Here is a 20752-nt window from a genome sequence, read left to right as displayed (position 1 = left end):
ATTTTTAAAAAGAAAGGCAAATCATTAGTATCAGAAATGAGAAAGAAAGCTGGGTGCAGTGGTACATGCTTTTAATCATAGCAACTTAGAAGACTGAGGAGGATCACAAGTTCGAGGCCAGCCTGAACACCTTAGTAAGACACTGCCTTAAAATGAAAAATAAAAAAGGCTAAGGATGTGGCTCAGTGGCAAAGCATCCCTGGGTTCAATTCCCAGTACCAAAAATAGAAAAAAAAAACAAGAAATAAGAAATGACACTGCTAAGGATTGATATTAAAAGGATAATAGAGGAATATTATAATAAACAACCTTGTGGCGATAAAGTCAATGGCAAAGACAAAATAGACAAATGCCTTCAAAGACACATACTACCCAACACATTCAAGAAGAAATAGATAACCTAAATAGTTATGTGTTATTAAATAAATTTAATTTGCAGTTTAAAACTTGCTTATGAAGAAAGCACCAAGAGACAGCTGGGCTGAGATATGAGATAAGGGTGGTCATTAGCACTGAGGAGTTAGAGGAAGTCATGGATAGGAAGAAACTTCTTAGAAAGTATTATAAGGCTGGGCATGTGGCTCAGACCACATGAGGCCCTGGGTCAATCAGCTCTGGAAAAATAGAAAGGGGCAGGGAGAAGCATAGCAGAATCCTAGAGATTCCCTAGTGCTAAAAAAGAAAGTTTAAAAGTCTTTTCCCATCCCTAGCACTGCAAAAAAATAAAAGATTTTAGCTGAGATAGTGCCATTGCATGGAGCTTTCTTGTACTTTTAGATCTTGATTTCTAGCCCTTCCTCCTTAGTGAATGAAAGTTGGGATGCCAAATTGTGTGCTTTAATGTACTAAGGGATTTTAATATAGTCCAAATGGCAGGGAAATGGAACACTAAATTGGGAGAGATAAATAATGAGGTAATGCAGATCTTGGATTCAATACATACAATAAAAATGTATGAATGTACCACTGAATGATTTTGACTGTACATACACCTGTGCAACTCAAGCCTCTACATGTATACAGAATGCTTTCAACACCCCAGAAGTTTCCCTTACTTCACCAGGACAGGTAATTCCTCCTCTAGTCCCTGGAGACTGGCACCATTCTGTCTGCTGCTCTCCATTCTTAAAAAAAAAAAAAAAATCTCTTAGAGGCTGGGCTGTAGCTCAGTTCTCTAAATGGTAGAACGCTTGCCTAGCATATGTGAGGCCCTGGTTCCATTCTTAGCACTGCAAAAAAAAAAAAAAAAAAAAAAAAGAGAGAGAGAATTTTAAAATCTTTTAAACTTGTGGGTTATTCAAAGAAAGTATGGATGATCAGGTGGCAGGATCAGGGATGGGGAATATGAGTCTGAATGCTGCTTTCGATCATTTATTCCATGTAATTTTAAAATCAAATCAAATAAAGCGGCTTCTCTTCTCCACCAAAGAGAAGTTTTGCAAGAGTTGACCTCCAGCCTTCAGGGTCTTCCTGACTAGGGAAGAGGGAGGATTTGTTTAACCACTTTGTTCTTTCCTTTTTAACCTGTTTGTATTTAACCAGAACCCTGTTAGGCATTTTAAAGACCTTTTTGTTGTTGTTGACTTAAGTAAGAGATGAACTTTAGATATACGTCCAAACTCCAAAGTTTAGGTTCCTTTCGCCCCCTAAGTCTCTACCGACACACACACCCCCACCTCTTCCCAGGGTGGCTTTGCAGGATTCTTCCAGCCATGGGAGAGGAATGTAATTTTGGACCCAGGAGAGGGAAGGGCCAGCAAATGGGATAGCTGTCGGCACCTGTCTCCAAGCCTGAGGTCATCCACCTGCCCAGCCACAGTGCCCCAGGCAGAGATACCCCTCCCCGCGGTCCTCTGCCAGACCTTTTGGCTGCTGCATAAATCACCCGACCGGACACGGGTGAATGCCCGGGTTGGGCCTGCTTCCCCACCCCCCTCCCTGGAAAGGAAAGGCCCAGGCAACTTCGGTTTGAGACCCACAGGACCCAATTTCCCAACCGCGGGAAGCCGGAAGGAAGTCGATTGCCCCGTGCCCAATCGTGCCCAACCGTGCCCAATCCTGTGCTCTGGGATCGCTTCCCACAGGCCCTGGTGCCCACAGCAGAGCTCCGCACCAGGAACAAGGCAAGCTCAGCCTGCAGCTTCCCAGTGTCTTGCTATCGCTGGCGCTTCTGTGATCGTCACCCCGAGGCTGCAGGGGCACTATCAGATTGTGCAAAGACCCTGACTCTACAAATACCCCAGGTACAGTGCGGGTCCCTGATGTTTGTCCCCTCTCTCCCAGCCCTGGCCACCCTTAGGCGGCCAGGGCAGGGGTTAAAAATGGGACATTTGGCAGCCCCCAACTTGCAGGATAGAGAGATAGAGATAGAGCCTGGGGTTGAAAGTCACTATTGCAAAAGCCGCTTGTCTGATCTTAAGGCTTATCTAAGATTGATAGCATGAAGGCCTTTGGAGTCTGAGCCAATATTTAACAGCCAATGAACATTCCAGATGCTAGGAGGCTGGCAGGCAGTATCTGAGTTTGAGCTGTGAGTTAAAAAAAAAAAAAGTGTTTTTGAAGGAAACATTAAACCAAAGATTATTTTTCCTTTTTTCTCTGTCTTCTATTCATTTGCCCACCCATGTGGATGACTTCTTAGCTCAAAGCAGATATAAGACAGAAGCATGAAGTTGCAGGAAATTTTTATCAGCACTGGAAGCCTGCTCACTCAAGGAAGACTTGGGGAAAGAGGAAAGTTGCCTTTCACATGGGATGCTTATCTAATATTTTTTTTCCTGGATAATTTTTCTTTTTCTTCTCCCAGTTCACTCATCACCATCTCTGGCCTAAAGTCCCAGCATAGAATGTTCCTTGCCTGTGTTCAAGACTCTTTGTCAAACTGGCACCATGCCTTCTTAGGAAGCAAGACATAGCAGAGGGTCTGTTGGTTCCTCCACCACTTGTACCTTGCTAATGTCCTTTTACCACCCCTTCCATTGCCTGTTTTTTTTTCTTTTTTTAAAATAAATTTTTAATTGTAAATGGACATAATGCCTTTATTTTATTTTTTTATGTGGTGCTGAGGATCAAACCCAATATCTCACACATGGTTGGCAAGCACTCTACTACTGAGCTGCAACCCCAGCCCCCCGCATTGCCTGATTTTGAAAATGGATGTTAGGAGGTATTTTTTTGAGGGGGAGGGAGTTATGCTGGGAATTGAACCCCAGGGCCTAGCACATGCTAGGCAAGTGCTCTACCACTGAGCTACACCCAGCCCTGGATATTAGTTCTAATTCAGTGTATTATCATTGGTGAACATATTTCTAAAAATGTAGATCAGGAAGGTCCTGGCCTCCAAGGGGGATCAATAGCACCGACAGATGGGTAAGGGGAAACAAGCAAGAGAAGGTGACCTGCAGACACCCAAGTCAGCCACCAATGAGAGAATTGCCCGCCCCTGACCTACTTTGGGGACCAGGGTGCTGGCATAAAGGGTGGCCTTGCACTATCTGAACAGCCAGCTCTGCTTTCTGAGGGTCACTAGCACCAAGGTGTGGATACTTTTTTTCTTCTTTATAAAAAAGAAAATCCCACTGGTAAGTTGACTGAAGCTGTCTCATGTTATCTCTTGTCAGCTCTTTCTTCCTCCTACATGTCTCCTCCTGTCACATTGCCTATCTTGTTCTGACTTTGGGAAAGTATGCCTTGCCTTTCCAGTTCTAATGAAACAGGTGGCAAGTGCAGTGGCGTATGCCTGTAATCCCAGCTATTTGGAAGGCTAAGGCAGGAGGATGACAAGTTTGAGGCCAGCCTGGGCAGCTTAGCGAGAACCTGTCTCAAAATAAAACTTTAAAAGGGCTGGGGGTATAATTCGGTGATAAACTGCTTGCCAAGCATGTGTAAGGTCCCAGGTTCAACCCCCAGTAATTGAAAAAAAAAGGCATATCTCAGAGAGATTTCAGATTCACTTCCAGAACACTGCAATAGAGTAAATGTCTAATAATAAAAGTTATGATTAGGACTGGGGCTGTAGCTCAGTGCAAAGCGCTTGCCTAGCATGTGTGAGACATTAGGTTCAATCCTCAGCACCACATAAAAATTAAAAAAATAAAATAAAGGCATTTTGTCCATCTACAACTACAAAAAAAAAAAAAGTTATGTTTACGGACAGGGCACAGTGACTCATGCCTATCATCCCAGCAGCTCAGGAGGCTGAGGCAGGAGGATTGCAAGTTCAAAGCCAGCCTCAGCGACTTATGGAGGCTCTAAGCAACATAGCAAGACCCTGTCTCAAATAATAATAATAATAATAATAATAATAATAATAATAATAATAATAATGGGCTGGGGATGTTACTTAGTGGTTAAGCACCCCTGGGTTTAATCCCTGGTACCCAAAAAAAAGTTATGTTTAAAATATCTAGTATCCTATTAAGTGTGAAATAGCATTATGCTTAAAATGTGCATAGCTTAATTTAAAATATTTTATTGCTAAAAAAATGTTCAGTATTATCTGAACTGTTAGAAAAATGGTGCCAATAGGTTTGTTCCACTCAGGGTGTCACAAACTTTCAATTTGTAAAAATGCAATATCTGCAAAATACCATAAAACAAGCTATATGTGTAGTCTGTATTGGGATTTTTCCCAGGGTTTTAAAACAGGTGTGGTGCTGAATTTGGTCCATGCAATTACATTTCATTTGATCTCTGTTACTTTCAATAGGTCTCTCCCACGACAATGTCTTCCATTAAGATCGAGTGTGTTTTGCCAGAGAATTGCCGGTGTGGTGAGTCTCCAGTATGGGAAGAATCATCCAACTCTCTGCTTTTCGTAGACATTCCTGCAAAAAAGGTGTGCCTTTGGAATTCACTCACCAACCAAGTGCAGCGAGTGACCGTGGGTAAGGATGAAGTTTGGCCTCACATCTTTACAGTTAGGGGAGGGATGGTCTCCTTGTTTGTCATTCCCCTGGGACCTTCTTGTTAAAGCATACTTAACATGCTTCAAGACCTTTTCGATTGTCATATTCTCTGTGTCGGAGTTCTGTGTTCTCTCACTTTGACCCAGAAGTAAATCATGGATCATCAATACTTCCCTCATCCACTTAAAGTGAGGGGCATATTCACAGTTTTGTTTGGTTGGTTGTTATTTTTTTGCAATGTTGGGGAGGGAACCCAGGGCCTAGTGCGTGCTAGGCAAGTGCTCTACCACTGAGCTGCACCTCCAGGCCTCCAGTTTTGTTTTGCTGTGGAGGAACTATAGTAGCTATCTTCCCTTAACATCTTTAGATAACAGCACTGAAAATTGGAAGACTTGGTTAGTGACACCTCAAAAGCCAATCTTAATTTTCAAAATAATAAAAAAATTAAAAAACATATCCCTTCTGTGAGTGTGAAAATAAGAGTTTCTGAACTTCAAAATCATCAACCAAGACTAACTTTGATCACTGCACAAATGTAGAATTCCTGATGGAATTTCATGGGCATTTCAGTGTGATACCATTTAGGTCCCTGCACTTTCCAGAGAAGGAGTTTATTGCTTTCTATGGCCCAAGGCAGTGAGCTGGTTTAATTATCAAAAGAGAAAGAAGTTTCTTGTTTTCATTATTGTGTTCATGGGAAAAGATATCAGGAATTCCTGTAACTTTGGGAATTCCTGATTTCTGCCCATGAATTCAGTTGGAAAACTGAAACTTTCTGAGCAGGGAGTGTGGGGGTGGTGATGGGAATGGACCCCTTTCACATGCTAAGTATGTACTCTGCTACTGAGCTACACCCCAGCCTGGAAGCAGCCTTTTAATTCTCCTAGGGAATATGACTGCTGCTGGGGGCAAAGTGACTGTGACCTGGAGGATGGGGGGAATTGCCTTCCCTAGTTCTCCTTTTTTCTTTTCTTTCTTTCTTTCTTTTTTTATACCAGGTATTGAAGCCAGGGGTGCTTAACTACTGAGCCACATCTCCAGTCCTTTTTTGTATTTTATTTAGAGATAGGGTCTCACTGAGTTTCTTAGTGCCTTGTTAAGTTGCTGAGGCTGGTTTTGAACTAGCAATCCTATTGCCTCAGCCTTCTGAGCTGCTGGGGTTACTGGCATGCACCATCACACCCAGCCCCTAGTTCTCTTTTCCAGTATGTACACATGTCTACCCCTAATCTGTAAAGCACTCCACCCTAAACCATGAAAAGGGCTTGTGATGTCAGCAGTTGCTTGGTCTTAGTCTATAGAATAAGATCCTTGAGGAGAGTCTGACCCTCCTAATAGTGTCCTGCACATTCCTTGGTACCCTCAATAACTTGACTTGATCTCTGAGCAGGATTTTGAACTAAGAGAGCCCAGTACTCTGCACCAATTGATTAGGTGTTTAGGAAATGTTTTCAAAATAAATTCTAATAAATTCATTTCCTTTGACTTCTATCCATAGTAACTCATCTCTCCACTTTAATATATATATATATATAATATATATATATATATTATATATATATATATATATATATATAAAATAGCTGATCCCCAGCACTGCAAAAAAAAAAAAAGCTTTGTTATACATGGAAAAATATTAAACCCAGAAAAACCTAAATTTTAAAAATACAAAATATAATAACATAATGAAGAGATATTACTGTATTATCACTACATCTACATTTCTGCTATTTTTACCATGTTTATCTCCCAAACAAGATTTGAGAAGCAATGTTCAGTTAGATACGGAAAAATATCTGGGGCTAAAACTCAGTGGTAGAGCATTTGCCTAGCATGCTCGAAGTCCTGAGTTCCATCCCAGCACTGAAAAACACAAGTATTGTATCGAAGAAGAGAGATGTCACAAAACCGTTTTTCTGGAACTGAAGTTCAAGTCTCCAAATTTCCTGGAAGTCAGGCAAATTGAGTATCACTCACTGTGTGTGGACTCTTTTGGTACCCCAAGATTAGGGACTCACCCTGTAGATTTGAGGTAGTGCCTACCCAAGTGTATTGAGGCTGCAGCGATTTTTTTGTTTTGTTTTGTTTTGTTTTGGTGCAGGGTATTGAACCCAGGGCCTCATGCATGCTAGGCAAGCACTCTACCATAGAGCCACATGCCCAGCCTCAGTTGCTATGGTTTGACTTCTCTTCTTCTCCCATGAGCCTGGGAGCTCTCAAAGGAGTTGGACCATATTCACCTTCCTATCTTTGCTGCCCAAAATAGCATATAGAGTTCATGCTCAAAAAAATATATTGAGTTATGTAGCCTTTGCTATTCAACAGGAGAAAGAGAACGCTCCCATTATCAAAATCACTGGAGTCCTTCTTTAAGAGATGTCAGGTAACATCATGGCCTCAGTGTGCTGTTTAGCCACTGGACTGTTTGTTGTCTTCTAACTATTGCTTTTGCCTCTACAGATGCCCCAGTCAGCTCAGTGGCCCTCCGCCAGTCAGGAGGCTATGTCGCCACAGTTGGAACAAAGTTCTGTGCTTTGAACTGGGAGGATCAATCAGTAGTTGTGCTGGCTACAGTGGATAAAGACAAGAAAAATAATCGATTCAATGATGGGAAGGTGGATCCCGCTGGGAGATACTTTGCTGGTATGATTTTTTTCTAGTATCTGCTTGCTGAGATTTGAAGGAAACACTATGACTTGGAAAGTTCTCACTGCTGTAGTAGTCAAAGTGTTATTCAAGTGGGTCTTAGATTTTTTGTTTGTTTTGTTTTTGTGGTGCAGGGGATGGAACCTAGGACCTCAGACATGCTAGGCAAGCAAGCACTCTACCACTGAGCTACATCCCCAGTGCCTTTAAATTGGAAATAATTTCAGTTTTACAGAGCTAGTGCCACTGTGCATGCTGTAATCCCAAATACTCAGGAGGCTGAGGCAGCAGAAAGTTAAAGGTCAGTCTGGGCAACTTAGCGAGGTGTCTTAAAATAAAAATAAAAAGGGATTGGAGTGTAGTTTAATAATAGAGCACTTGCCTAGTACGTGTGAAACCCTGATTTTAATCCCCAGTACCACACACAAAAACAAATTTACAGGAAAAAATGTAATAATACTAAAACAACTGTACACCTTTTGCCTAAAATCACCTGTTAACATTTTGTTCCTCTTCCTTTAACATTTGCTCTCTCTGTCTAAACTTAACTATCTCCAGAATCATTTGAGAATGTTGCATATAAATCATGAGTCTTTACCCCTAGACTACTTGAGAGTGAATTTCCCAAGAAAAATAACATATTCTTCCAACGTGAAGAAGTTTAACATTGATTCAATAACTTTATCTGATGTACTGTCTGTATTTTAGTTATGTGAATTGACCAAATATCCTTTATAGAATTTTTTGGGCTATGAGTATAGCTGAGTAGTGGAGGGCTTACCTAAGCATGCCAAGGCCCTGGGTTCAATCCCCAGCAGCACAAAAAAAAAAAAAAAAGAATTTTTCCCCTTTCAATAAAGGATCAAGTCTGGGATATGTGTTAGACTTTCTTGCCTTGTCTTTTCATCCTCTAATCTGGAACACTTCCATGGGCTTTCTTTGTTTTTATGGCATTACCATTTTTAAAGGATTCGGTCCCACCTAACTCCCCCAACACTTTTTTTTAATAGAACATTCTTCATTTTGTAGTAATCTGATGTTTCCTTGTGATTAGCTTAATGTTATTCATTCTTGGCTGGAATACTGTGTAAGTGATGTTCTGTCCTTCTCAGAGTATCTCATGTGGAAGCACATAATGTCCCTCTGCCCCTCATTGGTGATGTTAATTTTAGTCAACAGGTTAAGGTCCTGTCAGATTTCTCTATTTCATAGTAAGTGTGTTTTGTTTTGTTTTGCTTTGCTTTGTTTTGTGGGTTTGTGTATATGACAGTAGGGATTGAACCCAGATGTGTTCTGCCACTGAGCTACATCCCTGGCCCTTATTTATTTATTTAGAGACAGGGTCTTACTATGTTGCCCAGGCTGGCCTTGAACTTGTGATTCTCTTGACTCAGCCTCCCAAGTAGCTGGGATTACAGTTATGTACCTCTGCACCTGTCTACAATAACTGCTTTTTTATTGCAATTTTTTTTTTGGTACCAAGCATTGAACCTAGGGACATGTAACCACTGAGCCACATCCTCAGCTCTTTATTTTATTTTATTTAGAGACAAGGTCTCACTGAGTTGGTTAAGGCCTTGCTAAATTTCTGAGGCTGGCTTTGAACTCCGAGATCCTCCTGCCTCAACCTGCCTCCCAAGCAGCTGGGATTACAAGCATGTGCCACCACACCCATGCCCAGCTTCACTGCAATTTATAAGCAGTTTGTAAGATTTGTTAGTTATATCACTGTGTAGCAAATTACCCTGAAAGTTAGTGGCTTAAAATAACAAATACATATTATCACACATATTTTCTGAAGGTCAAGAATGTGGGTATAGCTAGATGATTCTGTTTCATTCTGTCTCATGAACTTGTAATCAAGCTGTCAGCTGGAGATGGATTCTCTGAAGGAACTTGGAGGATTTGCTCCCAGGTTCACTCACATAGGGGTGGACAAGAGGGAACCTTCAATTTCTTACCACATGGGTATTTCCATAGCACTGTTTAAGACAGACTTCCCCTAGAGCTAGTGATGAGGGGCGGGAGAGAAAAACATGCAGGATGAAAGCTATAGTCTTATAACAAATCCTAGAAGTGGTATACTATCGTTTCTGCTGTCTGATATTGATCACACAGACAATGATGGATGGAGAGGTCTACACAAGAGTGTTAATACTGAGAGGCAGGGATCATTTGGACCTATCTTGAAGCCAAATCCCAGCTACTTGGAAGGCTAAAGCAGAAAGATCACAAGTTTCAGTCCAGCCTGGGCAACTTAGTGAGACCCTGCTTCAAAATAAGAAATAAAAAAGATCTGGGCATGTAGCTCAGTGGTAGAGTGTCCCTAGGTTCAATCTCTGGCACTGAAAAAGAAAGTTAGGTTTCTTGAGGCTGGCTGCAACATGGAGAGATACTTTAAATCTAAGCAAATACTCTGGTACTCATCCAAATTGCTCTGTTAAGTTTTACATTCATTGTTAATTCTTGTTTGAACCAATCTTGACTATGATGACTGCAGAATGACTTCTATTCAGCTTTGAAAAAAATTTAGTTAACAGTTTCAAATTAGATAGTGCACTTCAGACATATACCTTACATCATTAACAACCTTATAAATTAGCCAAAGTTGATCTTCGTCCTTGATATTTCCACCTTCCCACGCTGTCCCCTCATGGCTGTTAATGACACTATCCTGGCTCCATTCACTGTCACCATGGAAGGCACATGAGATCTGAGAAGCTGGCTGTAAAATGTTCCCCAACTTCCTGGACTTTATATGACCATAGATATTGTGCAGGGCAGGTTGAAAGGTTAAAGATGAAAAGCCACTAGAAGCCCTTCTGCCAGTAATTGCTTGAAGATAAAGAATTATGATTGGATCTTCCTAATGAAGTCAATTTTTTTCTCTCTCCCTTATGGCTAGAAGTTTACAGTTCTGTGATACTTTATGAGAAAAAGATATCTTCTAAGGCCTGAGTTTTGCTTTGTTTTGCTGGGGATTGAACCCAGGGATCACTTGATCCCTAAGCTACAACCCTAGCCCTTATTATATTTTTATTTTGAGACAGGCTCTGTCCGAGTTGCTTAGGGCCTTGCTAAGTTGCTGAGGGTGGTCTCAAATGCAGTCCTCCTGCCTCAGCCTTCCAAACTACCAGGCCCATCCTGAGACCTGAGTTCTTAATCTGGAGTCTCTGGGTCATCAGAAAACCCCTGAAAATTATGTCATCATGGGTGTGCCTACTGGTGGTATGCACTGCCAGAAGCACCTGGGGACATTTTTCAAAAGAAGGGTCATAGTTCTCAGTAGGTGTTTAGAAATGTCTCAGGCCCAGAAAAGAGACATCTGACAGTCTAGAAGGAGTCTCCTGGTGATCATACCCTGGAAGTATCACCACACCCAAGGTCTGACATGTCTGTGCTCATTACTACATGGTAAAAAAAGCACATACCAGGTTATTCTCTCTCAATAAGGAAAAGCCCTTTCCAAGGAGGCCTTTCACATTCATGTTCCAGGCATCTCTTCCTGTGAGACAGATAGTATAGATGAATATTCATGAAACAAACTCAAATGTCCTATAACAAGAAATTGCTCTGTGATCATCCTTCTTCCCAGGATGGGAAGAACTACCTGGTCTTGCTTGCTATTCAGGTTTCCCATTTATAATTCATTTTCCTCCTCTAACTTGCTTTTCTTTCAAATGATATATGATATAGTAGGTGAGCTTTCCAGTTTCTTCATTATAGTCAGATTCTGCTCTGTTCCCTGAGATCACACTCAAGTTCAGAATATCGAATAATGACTACAATAAATAAAATATTCTATATGCATTTGAGAAGAATGTGTCTTCTGTTGTTGGATGGAGTGTTCTACAAATATCAATTAGATTCAATTGGCTGAGGGTATTCTGTTCTTCTGTGTCTTTACTGATTTTATATCTAGTTGTATCTATAACTGAGAAAAGGATGGTGATAGTCTCCAACAATAATTCTGTATTTTTTTCTATTTCTCCTTTCACTTCTGACTTTTTCTATATGTGTGATGCTGGGGATTGAACACAGCGCCATGTGCATGCAAGGCAAGTACTCTACCAACTGAGCTATATCCCCAGCCCCTACTTCTGACTTTTGCTTTGCATATTTGGAAGCCCTGTTGTTAAGCACACACATGTTTAGGATTACTATATATTCTTAGTAAACTGACCATTTTAAATAATTAGTTCCTTTCTTTGTCCCTGAAATCACTATTCCCCTGTGTGTAATGTGTCATTTTTCTTTCATTGCTTACAAATTTGATTTTAAGTTTCAGCGATTTGATTATGTATCTAAGCATGCATTTATCCTGGTTTGGAGTTGCTCACTTTCTTTTTCAAAATGCCTTTATTTCATTTATTTATTTGTATGTGATGCTGAGGATCATACCCAGTGCCTGAGGATCATACCCATGTGTTAGGCAAGTGCTCTACCACTGAGCCACAACCCCAGCCCTCGCTCACCATTTTATTTTTATACCAGGTATTAAACCCAAGGGTACTTAACCACTGAGCCACATCCTCAGCCCTTTTTGTATTTTATTTAGAGACAGGGTCTCACTGAGTTGCTTAGGGCCTCAATGAGTTGCTGAGGCTATCTTTGAATTTACAATCCTCCTTCCTCAGCCTCCAGGATTACAGGCATGTACCACCATGCCAGGCTTGCTCACATTCTTGAATCTATAGTTTTATGCTTTTCCCCAAGCTTGGTGGGGGGGTGATGCATCAGCCTTTTTGTTCCATTGATCTCTGAGGCTCTGTTCCTTCTGCTTCCAATCTTTTTTCTCTTTCCTCTCTGGTTCAGATTGTATAATATTTGCAGGGGTGGGTGCTGGGGATTGAATTTAAGGCCTTGCACATGCTAAGCATACTCTCTACCACTGAGCTATTCCCCTAGTCCCAGATTATATAATTTCTATTTGTCTATCATCAGGAACACTGATTCTTTTCTGTCATCACTATTCTGCTATTGAGTCAATCCTAAAATTTTCAGTTCTAAGCTGGATGTGGGGATGCATACCTGTAGTCCCTACTACTTGGGAGTCTAAAGCAGGAAGATTACTTGAGCCCAGAAGTTTGAGGCCAGTGTGGACAACAGAGAAAAAAATCAGCCTCAAAAAAAAAAAAACATTTCTAAAATCTTCATTTGGTTATTCTTTATATCTTGTATTTCCTTGCTGATATTTTCAATTTTGAGTTTTGTTTGAAGACTGTTTTTGAGTTGCAGTAGTCTTTGTGAAATAATTCCAACATCGGCCATATCATTTTCAGCATCTGTTGATTGTAATTTCCTATGTGAGTTTATTTCCATGTCTATGTTACCAAGTGTATTAGTCGGTTTTCTGTCACTATAACAAAATATCTGAGGGAATTAACTTGTAAAGAGAAAAGTTTTAGGGTCTGGAGTTGTAATTTAATGGTAGAGTGCTTGCCTAGCACATGTGAAGCACTGGGTTTGATCCTCAGCACCACATAAAAATAAATAAAAGCATTGTGTCCATATATAACTAAAAAATATTTGTAAAAATTTAAAAAGAAGAGAAAAATTTATTTGGGCACACAGTTTTGGAGGTCCCAGTCCATGACCCATTGTTTTGAGTCTCTGGTAAAGCAGCTCATCATAGTAGAAATGCATAACACAGCAAACTGCTCACCTCCTGAGTCAAGAAGCAAAGAGTGACTAGACCAGCCAGGGTCCCACAATCCCCTTCAAGGGCACCCCCCACCCCATTACCTAAGGACTTCCCATGAGACCTCATCTCCTAAATATCCACAGTACCTCCTAGTAGCACCACCTTAGGGATCAAGCCTTAAAGGACCATGGACCTTTAAGGACATTCAATACCCAAACTATAGTATCAAATCATCTTCTGTTGTATCTTAGACATTTTGAATATGAGAAGCCCCTGAGTCCTGTTTAAATCCTATAGAACATGTTGTTATAATTGTCTTAGCAGGAACTATATATGTTTAGGGTAAGACCACAAGTTCCAACATGCTTTCTATTAGGTACTAAGATCATCTGTCCCATATGTGTGCCTGTCAGTAATCAGTCTGGTATAGAAGGTCCATTAGCTTCACTCCCAAAATCTTTTTTGTTGTTTTTGTTGGTGGTGGTTCTGGAAATTGAACACAAGAAGGTTCTACCTCTGTGCTACATCCCAAGCCCCCTTTTTTTGTGTGTTTTATTTTGAGGCAGGGTCTCACTAAGTTGCCCAGGCTGGCCTTGAACTTGTAATCCTCCTGCCTCAGCCTCCTAAGTAGCTGGAATTATACCACGCTGGACCCCAAATCTTTAATATACTGATTAGAATCCAATACATGTATGTACAAATTGGGGGTGAGCCTAGGCATTCCTAAATAGCTTTGGGGGATTGAATTCTTCAGCAACTGCCTCTTTATTATCTCTCAGTACTTTCCAGTTTCCTGGAGCTCTCCTTTTCATTTCTCTAGCCAGAAACCACCCATTTCTATGATGATGCTGCCTATGGGGTCAAGCAGCAAAAAGACAGAGAAGAAAAGAATTTAAAAGCAAAGGGTTTAAAAAAGAATCAAAGTGAAAGTGCTTGGCATGCAGCATAACCAAATGAAAAGGAATATCCCCTTCCTTCAGAGTTTTGATTCCTGTAGTTTCCTATTTCTCGCCACTCTGCTATTACTACCCCTGCTAATGAACTATCTAGAGACTGGTGCATGAGAAAAAGGAGAAAACAGAATGGAAAATAACCCAGGTGCTTCCTCTATGCCCTCTGAGCTTCAAGAGTTTCCTTTTCTTGACCAGGCATGGTGGTATATGCCTGTAATCCCAGTGACTAAGGAGGCTGAGGCAGGAGAAGAATAAGGCCAGCTTTAGCAACTTAGCAAGGCCCTAAGCAACTTAGTAAGACCCTTCAAAATAAAAATTAGGGGACTGGAGTTGTAGCTCAGTGGTAGAGTGCTTGCCTAGTATGTGTGAGGCACTGGGTTCAATTCTCTGCACTGCATATAAATAAATGAATAAAATAAATGTCCATCAACAACTAAAAATATACTAATAAATAAATAAAAATATAAGGGCTGGTGATGTAGCTCAGTAGTAAGGCACTTGCTTAGCATGAACAAGGCCTCATGTTCTATCCCTAGCAATAAATAAATAAATAAATAGCTGTATCATACATGTTGTCTAGGTTTTAGAGTTATTCTCAGTAGGAGAAAATGAAGTTGGCACATGTCTACCCCATCTTATTAGGAATTGGAATGTCTCAGCATAATTTTTTCTTAATAGCTTTATTTTATTTATTTTTATGTGGTGCTGAGGATCGAACCCAGTGCCTCATACATGCCAGGCAAGTGCTCTACCACTGAACCACAACCCCAGACCCTCAGCATAGTTTTAATTTGCATTATAAGCAAGGTATTTGTCATTTTTAAAAATGTAAAACCTAAATTTGGTATAGTGGTGCTTGTCTGTAGTCCCAGTGACTCAGGAGGCAGAGTCAAGAAAATTGCAAGTTTAAGGCCAGATCAGCACTTTAGGGAGACCCTCAACAACTAAATGAAACCCTGCCTGAAAAAATAAAGAGTGAGGCATGGTGTCTCATGCCTGTAATTCTAGTGACTTAGGAGGCTGAGGCAAGAGGATCACAAGTTCGAGGTCAGCCTCAGCATCTTAGTGAGGCCCTAAGCAACTTAGTGAGACCCTGTCTCAAAAAATAAAGGGCTGGGGATATGGCTCAGTGGTTAAGCACCATTGAGTTCCATCCCCAGTACTAAATAAATAAATAGGGATGAGGATTTAGCTCAATAGAGCACCCCTGGGTTCAATCCTTAGTACAACAAAAAGTAAATATATATGCATATATACATATATATGATGTGTATCCCAAATTGAGATGTACAGTAATTCCCTGGTTTATTTTTTTAAGATTATTTATTTTTTTATTTGGTACCAGGGATTGAACCCAGGGACAATTAACCACTGAGCCACATCCCCAGCCCTTTTTATTTTTATTTTTTTAAGATGCACACACACACACACACACACACACACACACTCCTTTTCTTTTTTAAAATATTTTTAGATGTTATAAACGTTTCTTTTATTCATTTATTTGTATATGGTGCTGAGAATCGAACCTAGGACCTCACACATGCTAGGCAAATGCTCTTACCACTGAGCCACAACCCCAGCTCCTATTTTTATTTCTATTTTTTTTTAATTTTGAGACAGAGTCTCTCTAAGTTGCTTAGGGCCTCACTAAATTGTTGGGGCTGGCTTGAAATTTGCAATCCTCCAGCCTCAGCCTCCCAACCCACTGGAATTAGAGGCCTGTGCTACTGTACCTGGCAATTCCCTTGATTTAAACACTGGAAAGGATCTCTGATGAGAAAGAATGGTGTTGTGCATGGAATGAGATACGGTGGGGCCCAGCTCAGTGCTCTTTGGTTTTTGTAGGTACCATGGCCGAGGAAACAGCCCCAGCAGTACTTGAGCGACACCAAGGGTCCCTGTACTCTCTCTTTCCTGACCACCATGTGAAGAAGTACTTTGACCAAGTGGACATTTCCAATGGGTTGGATTGGTCCCTGGACCACAAAATCTTTTATTACATTGACAGCCTCTCCTACTCTGTGGATGCCTTTGACTACAACCTGCAGACAGGACAGATCTGTATGTACTTTATCATTATTTTTCTCAATACTGCTGGTATATTTTTCATGTTTGTGATTAGTAAGGCACCTCTTCCTCAACCCATGTGAAGAGGTCCTTACTTGTCAAATACAGAATTTTCCAATGTTATTATTCCCATATAATAATGATTACACAGACTTAACTGAACTGCTAAACTGTAGCCCTCGACACAATGAAAATGTGGTCAAGGTTGGCCTAATATGCATAGACCATTAATCCTTTCTTTCCACCATCATCAGAAAGGTATTCTCTGGAAAAAAAATCCTGTTCTAACAGAAGTATCTAAAGACCAATAATATAGAACAGTGTGGGATAAAAGAAAATTAGAGTTTGGTTCCTAATCTTTATTTGTACTTTACATGATCATGGACTAGTACTCAGAGGCAAATTAACAACTTTGAAAACAGAAAAGCAGTTACAGGTTGGTTCAATTCCATCAATGTGCTGTAAATAAGACATATTTGGAAACTAGGAAGGAAGGAATTATTTAGAAAAATTTAGAAGGGAGTCCTTGAACTGTTTGATGAAAGGTGCCAGACCAAAAGAGCAAAACCAATCATAAAAATGACTTGAAAAAAAAATCACAAGGCTCTCCATGCAGATTTAATCAGAGGTAAAATATTCCAGTACAGATACTTTTGCTTTGAAATATGTAGTGTTCTTTTTTATGACTGTTTTTATCCATTTTCCTTACACATGGTTTGAACATTTTTCCATTATATTTCAATCTGATTACTGTAGTGACCTGATTTTTTTTTCCTTTGGTAAGGAGGATTGAACACAGAAACACTTTACCACTGAGCTACATCAACAGCCCTTTTTATTTTTTATTTTGAGAGAGGGGCTTGCTAAGTTGCTTAGACTTGTGATCCTCTTGCTTTAGTCTCCTGAGTTGCTGGGACTACAGGCATGTACCACCCAGTCCTGTACTTTTTTGATGTGTGTTTTTTTGTATACCATGATCCCCCACTTTAACCAGGCAATGGGTTTCAGGATGCCCCTCCTTTCATATGCAATTTCTTCTAATATTTAGTCTTGATTTTGGAGCATGTGGTCAGGCAGAAAAAAATCTCATATATCTTCCTAGTTTGAGGGCACAATTTGTTCACCATTAAGTTGCTTTATAGATCTTAGACTTAATCAAAGTCGGCATTTTTGTAACTAAAACAGCAAAAGTGTAATCACAAGACTAAAGAGTATCTGAGATGGGCCTGCAGGGCCTCAGTTCAGGTCAGTCTCAAAGATAACTACCTATTGATATTTTTTATTAATTTATTTTATTTTTTAAAACAAATGGAGCACAACTTTTCATTTCTCTGGTTGTACATGATGTACAATCACCATGCATGCAATTATACCCATACATAGGGGTAATAATGTCCATTTAATTCTACCGTCTCCCCCACACACACATACACACACCCTCCTCTCTGCTCGATTGTTATTTTATTAAGAAGTTTACTTGGAGCTGGGCACAGTGGCACATGCCTGTAATCCCAGCAACTCAGCAGGCTGAAGCAGAAGGATCACAAGTTCAAGGCCAGCCTCAGAAATCTAGTGAGACTCTGTCTTGAAATAAAGAATAAAAAGGACTGGGGATGTAGCTCAATGGTAAAATCGCCAAGAATCAATCCCCAGTACCAAATAGTACCAAAAACAAAGAAGTTTACTTGGATTGGAGGATAAACTCAGAGGTAAAACACTTGCCTAGCATGTGTGAGGCCCTGAATTCCATCCCCAGAAACACAAAAATAAAATAATTCTTTTTTTCCCCTCTTCTTCTGAAAGCTGAGGCACATATGTCTGTACCAAAACAAAAGGGAGTTAATTCACCCCAAATCATGTGGTAATAATCCTTTGTTCACATGCCAGACACTGGATAAGCAGAGGTGATCAGTATTTATAATCAGCTTAAGAGTTCATTGTGTGATTCTCTGTATTGAATGGCCTGTTGCTTTCTTATATTTTTGGTTTTGTTTTTTTAACCATAGCCAACCGAAGAAGTGTTTACAAGCTGGAGAAAGATGAGCAAATCCCAGATGGAATGTGTATTGACACTGAGGGGAAACTTTGGGTGGCCTGCTACAATGGAGGAAGAGTGATTCGTTTAGATCCTGAGACAGGTAGGCCCATAGCAAAGTGCAGTCTTTGCCAAGTCTAGAAAACACCAGATGCTAGGGACCTCATTACTAGTAAAGTTAGAGATATATTCAGTGGTCTCATCTGGATGATTTTAGAAAAGGCCAAAGATATAGCCCAAAATTTACAAGCAGAACTTCTTTTCCTATAGAGGTAAGTCTCTTTGCTCAAAATAAATCATCAGGGAAGGCAACTTAAATACATGGATGAGTTCTGACCTGCATGGTCTTCTTAGAACTCCACAAAGGGTCCAGAAATACTTGACAGGTTGGAATTTTTTAGAACTAAACTTCAAATAAACTATTTGGCTATCTAGGGAAAAGACTCCAAACAGTGAAGTTGCCTGTTGACAAAACAACTTCATGCTGCTTTGGAGGAAAGGATTACTCTGAAATGTATGTCACCTGTGCCCGGGATGGAATGGACTCTGAGAGTCTTCTGAGGCAACCTGAAGCTGGTGGAATTTTCAAGGTAATAAAACTATTTCTTTTATTTTGGGGGTGAGGTAGAGAACTGAGTGGTGCTTTTGCATACTTCCAAAACATAATTCTAGTTGGTGTGTTAAGCTTAACATGCTAGACCTAAAAGTATTTTATTTAGATTTTGTAGGCTGTTACCTAGAGTCCAGGATGATATATTTAACCTACTTTGTACAGTATTTAAAAATATTTTTGAGCTTTAGTAGTATTTGTTAGTATCCATCAAATGAATAAAATGAGCTTGGAAAACTGATGTCTGAAACATGTTTACCAGATCACTTGATTGTTTTTATATCTTAAGAACATTTTCAGGGATTTTTTTAACATTTATTTTTCAGGTGTAGATGGACACAACACAATGCCTTTTATTTTTTTTAAGACAGAGAGAGAGAATTTTTTAATATTTATTTTTTAGTTCTCGGCAGACACATCATCTTTGTTTGTATGTGGTGCTGAGGATCGAACCCGGGCGGCAGGCATGCCAGGCGAGCGCGCTACTGCTTGAGCCACATCCCCAGCCCCAATGCCTTTTATTTTTAATGTGTTGCTGAGGATCGAACCCAGGTCTCACCCCTGCTAGGCGAGTGCTCTACCGCTGAGCCACAATCCCAGCCCTATTTTCAGGTTTTTGATAATTTATTTTTACAACAGAACAAACATTGACAAAAATCACAGACTCTTTTGAGCTGAAAAGAAATGTAGAAATATAGGAATCACTTCCTTAACAGGTAGGAAGATGATAGAAATAAATTTGATGTCTCTGTGGTCCCAGAGAGTAATCCCAGAGACCCAGGAGGCTGAGGCAGGAGGATCAAAAGTTCAAAGCCAGCCTCAGCAATTTAGCAAGGCCCTGAGCAACTTAGCATGACCCTGTCTCCAAAAAAAATTTTTTAAACAGACTAGGGATGTGGCTCATTGGTTAAACACCCCTGTGTTCAATGGGGAAGGAGGATGCTTTTGAAGAATATTTGTCAATTAACTTTTTTCAGAGTTTCTCTCTTTTCCAACAGATAACTGGCCTGGGGGTCAAAGGAATTGCCCCCTATCCCTACGCTGGATGAGTAACAGATTTTCCTTCATGCTGAATGAGGCTTTGAAGACAAGCAGAGAATTCTGGGGCTGAAATTTCAATCTAGATTAGAAAAATGAAGCAATGATATTAACAGGGTTAAATTTTAATTTTACAATTTTGGGTACTAGTGATTGAACTCAGGGCCTCATGCATACTAAGTACATGCTTTTTCCACTAAGCTATAACCCTGCCACATTAATTTACAATTTTTTTTAAAGTATAGCATTTTTAACCGGGGATGTCAGGTGGTTTGTTAACACACTCTAAGACTTTCAGTAAAAGGTCTTATAAAAATGAAAAGAGTTGTTCAACTATCAGGGGTTGGGGATGTGGCTCAAGTAATAGTGCACTAGCCTGCCATGCGTGAGGCACTGGGTTCGATCCTTAGCACCACATAAAAAAAAAGATAAAATAAAGATTTAAAAAAAAAGAGTTGTTCAACTATCAACCAGCCTCTTAACTTTTACTAGTATCTCAGGGTGGTTGGAATGGGTCCATATCTATTCTTTATTCTGCATTCCCTACTTACTTTATCTAAAGATTCAAAAACTAATAAACAGAAACTTGATAATGATTTATTACAATTATGTTCCTTTTTGTTTTCATCATAACCTCATAAAATATACCATGAAGCTAACTTACCTTATTATTACTCTTTTGGGTTTGGTTCTGTTTGTTATTGTTTTTTGCTTGTTATTACTCTTCCCATATGTTATTTTACAAACTAAAGTACTACTGGAGGATAAGATGCTAACACTCTGGCAAAATTCCTGGTTCCGACTGCCACCTACTGGATATAAAACTAGTATGACACTTTGGAGAACTTT

The 20752-nt window shown here is 40.0% G+C and overlaps 1 protein-coding gene across 3 annotated transcripts; it reads left to right on the top strand.

The window, feature by feature from the left end:
- The first annotated feature begins 1949 nt into the window (after nucleotides 1-1949).
- Nucleotides 1950-20509, top strand: Rgn (regucalcin). Of its 3 annotated transcripts, none has more exons than XM_005324006.5 (7): nucleotides 1950-2243; nucleotides 4709-4886; nucleotides 7368-7550; nucleotides 15999-16214; nucleotides 18227-18358; nucleotides 18691-18845; nucleotides 19864-20509. In XM_005324006.5, exons 2-7 carry the CDS (start codon nucleotides 4724-4726, stop codon nucleotides 19912-19914), a joined length of 900 nt encoding a protein of 299 aa, XP_005324063.1. In that variant the 5' UTR covers nucleotides 1950-2243; nucleotides 4709-4723; the 3' UTR covers nucleotides 19915-20509. The 3 variants fall into 3 exon arrangements, with proteins under 3 accessions (XP_005324063.1, XP_077891012.1, XP_040133386.1); XM_040277452.2 differs by lacking the exon at nucleotides 1950-2243 and adding an exon at nucleotides 3447-3581; XM_078034886.1 differs by lacking the exons at nucleotides 1950-2243; nucleotides 15999-16214 and adding an exon at nucleotides 3446-3581.
- The last annotated feature ends 243 nt before the right edge of the window (nucleotides 20510-20752 follow it).

This window comes from Ictidomys tridecemlineatus, chromosome X (assembly GCF_052094955.1).
Source record: "Ictidomys tridecemlineatus isolate mIctTri1 chromosome X, mIctTri1.hap1, whole genome shotgun sequence".
Lineage (NCBI taxonomy): Eukaryota > Metazoa > Chordata > Mammalia > Rodentia > Sciuridae > Ictidomys > Ictidomys tridecemlineatus.
The sequence above is the reverse complement of the archived record's forward strand: the minus strand, read 5'-3'. Positions and strand labels throughout refer to the sequence as shown.

What these genes read in the sequence shown, in the direction of transcription:
- Rgn (XM_005324006.5), top strand. Translation starts at nt 4,724, where the DNA reads ATGTCTTCCATTAAGATCGAGTGTGTTTTGCCAGAGAATTGCCGGTGT. An exon ending in AGTGCAGCGAGTGACCGTGG is followed by an intron (nt 4,887 to 7,367) that starts GTAAGGATGAAG and finishes TTGCCTCTACAG; the next exon opens with ATGCCCCAGTCAGCTCAGTG. An exon ending in CCTGCAGACAGGACAGATCT is followed by an intron (nt 16,215 to 18,226) that starts GTATGTACTTTA and finishes TTTTAACCATAG; the next exon opens with CCAACCGAAGAAGTGTTTAC.